Source organism: Seriola lalandi, unplaced genomic scaffold (genome assembly GCF_002814215.2).
Source record: "Seriola lalandi dorsalis isolate HSWRI2012SDOR001 ecotype SW California unplaced genomic scaffold, Sedor1 jcf7180002000768, whole genome shotgun sequence".
In the NCBI taxonomy this organism is placed as follows: Eukaryota; Metazoa; Chordata; class Actinopteri; order Carangiformes; family Carangidae; genus Seriola; species Seriola lalandi.
This window is the reverse complement of record NW_019471427.1, coordinates 1-1,892: the sequence shown is the minus strand read 5'-3', so window position 1 is coordinate 1,892 and position 1,892 is coordinate 1. Positions and strand designations below refer to the sequence as shown.

The 1,892-nt window shown below is 41.0% G+C and overlaps 1 protein-coding gene across 1 annotated transcript; it reads right to left on the bottom strand.

Annotated features, from left to right (window-relative positions):
- Nucleotides 1–97: 97 nt before the first annotated feature.
- On the bottom strand, nt 98–1,843 carry LOC111662918 (coiled-coil domain-containing protein 40-like; the record flags this gene model as incomplete). The annotated part of the gene is made up of 3 exons (XM_023416950.2): nt 945–1,843; nt 422–665; nt 98–280 (listed from the first exon to the last, which is right to left on the bottom strand). Coding segments are annotated over exons 1-3 (600 nt in total), but the record flags the coding sequence as incomplete, so codon positions are not given.
- Nucleotides 1,844–1,892: the final 49 nt, after the last annotated feature.

Sequence of the window (1,892 nt, the reverse complement as noted above, 5' to 3'; positions counted from 1 at the left end):
AATGATGATATTGACCACATGATTACTTATGAGTATATGGAAGGACTCTGCTGTCAGAACTTCTGACTTTTTCTGTTCTTCTAAATCGCATCTTCACCTTTTCTTTCTTGAGTGTGGCTATCTTGCTGGTGAGCCATTGGGAGTACTTAGCAGCCTTGTTGTGTGTTAGCTTCTGCTGCATGTGGGTCATGATCTTTTCCTCCAACTCCAGACGCACAGCACTTTCTTTCTCCAACTGCCTCCTCTGATCGTTGACTTCAACCTGGTGGGCACTGGTTTCCTAGAATGATGTCGGAAAGGAAATGAGTAAAAACAGAAAGCACAATCAGTGTGTGAAATAGTTACAGAGACATAGAGGGGGTAGGAGGACAGTGTGACAAACACTCTCTGGACAAACACAGAAGCCTTTGCCCTCTGTTACCTTTGTGAGCCTGGCAAGGGTGCTCTCTGTCTCCCTCAGAGTGCGGAGGTTGGTGCTGTAGTGGGCCTGCAGAGCCTCTTGCTGGGACAGCTTTTGACTGATCAGCTTTTTAGAGGTGGCTACATCCATCTGGGACCAATTCAGCTGCAAAGTCAGTGTCTCATTTTGCTCCTGCTCCTCAGTGGTGGATTTCTTGTAGCCTTCTATCTCTCTTTCCAGTAAGATAGCCTGGTGCTCGACCGCACTGAGGGAACATGTGCAGTAGGAAGGAATGCGTGAATGCATGCTTTCGTTTTGACATTTGTGACCTTTCCATTTAAATCTCAGGTCATTAATATTATTGTGTGTCCTACAAATATGTAGTTGTATTTTCTACATATATCTGCATATGTTGAAAAGAATGGGAACCTGCATGTCTCCGGCAGGGACATTGTTAGTCCCATGTACATTTGAAATGCATTTGCTCATTTAAAGTGGATCAGTAGCATTTTAATATTCAGCCCTCCCTTGCCCCAATTCTCACCGCACAGCCTCCTGCATCGCATTGAAGGCCTCATCTCGTCTCCTCATGCCCACCAGGCTGCTGTTCCACTGCTGTAGCAGCTGTTTACGTGCCATCACCAGAGACTCCATTTCCATCTCAGCCTGCACACAGACACAAACATGACTGGACATGTAGCTGGACCAATGTTGCATAGATATTTCACCAAACCTTAGAATATGAGAATATACTGTGTATCGTATGTTAAAAGGTTCAACAAATAAAGAAATATGTTGTTCTGAAGGGTATCAGTGAATGGGGTCAATGACATACCCTGCCTTTTTGTATGTTAAAATTTTGCCATGTGAGACTGATGATGAAACTGCATCAAATCAAGCCAATACTGTTCTGTCACAATAATCACATACTGTCTGTTATTAGTTAGTGCAAGAAATACTTTTTATACCAATGATCAATTTTCAATTGTTGATTGCATTAATAAGTAACTTAATTCATATTTTAAAGTTTGAAAGTACAGTGACTTATATCTTTATATTAACAACTGATTACATGATGTGTAATGTAAAAGACAGATAAAATGACCTGATGCTGCAGCTTTACAGAGGATTTTAGCATCTACGCCATTTTGGTTTTCTGGCCCATTTGTAAGCAAAAACATAAACATGACGCTAATGTGCTATGAACATGTGCAGCACTGAGCTGCTAAGGAGCCAGATATTTATCTCAGAAGTTGGAGGAGACCAAAAGAAGGATAAATACTGGACTTACATTCAATATATGGCCAGAAACACAACTCCAAATTAATGTCATTGCTGCTTTTTATCCACTGGATGCATACATAGTTTAATAGTGTTTTCTAACACTGTAACAACTTAATTATTCATTGTGTTCTTTACAGCCAGTACCGCTGCTCCCAAATGGCTGACAAATATATTAATGAAGCTTCAATCTGTAAAACTTCCTGTCAAC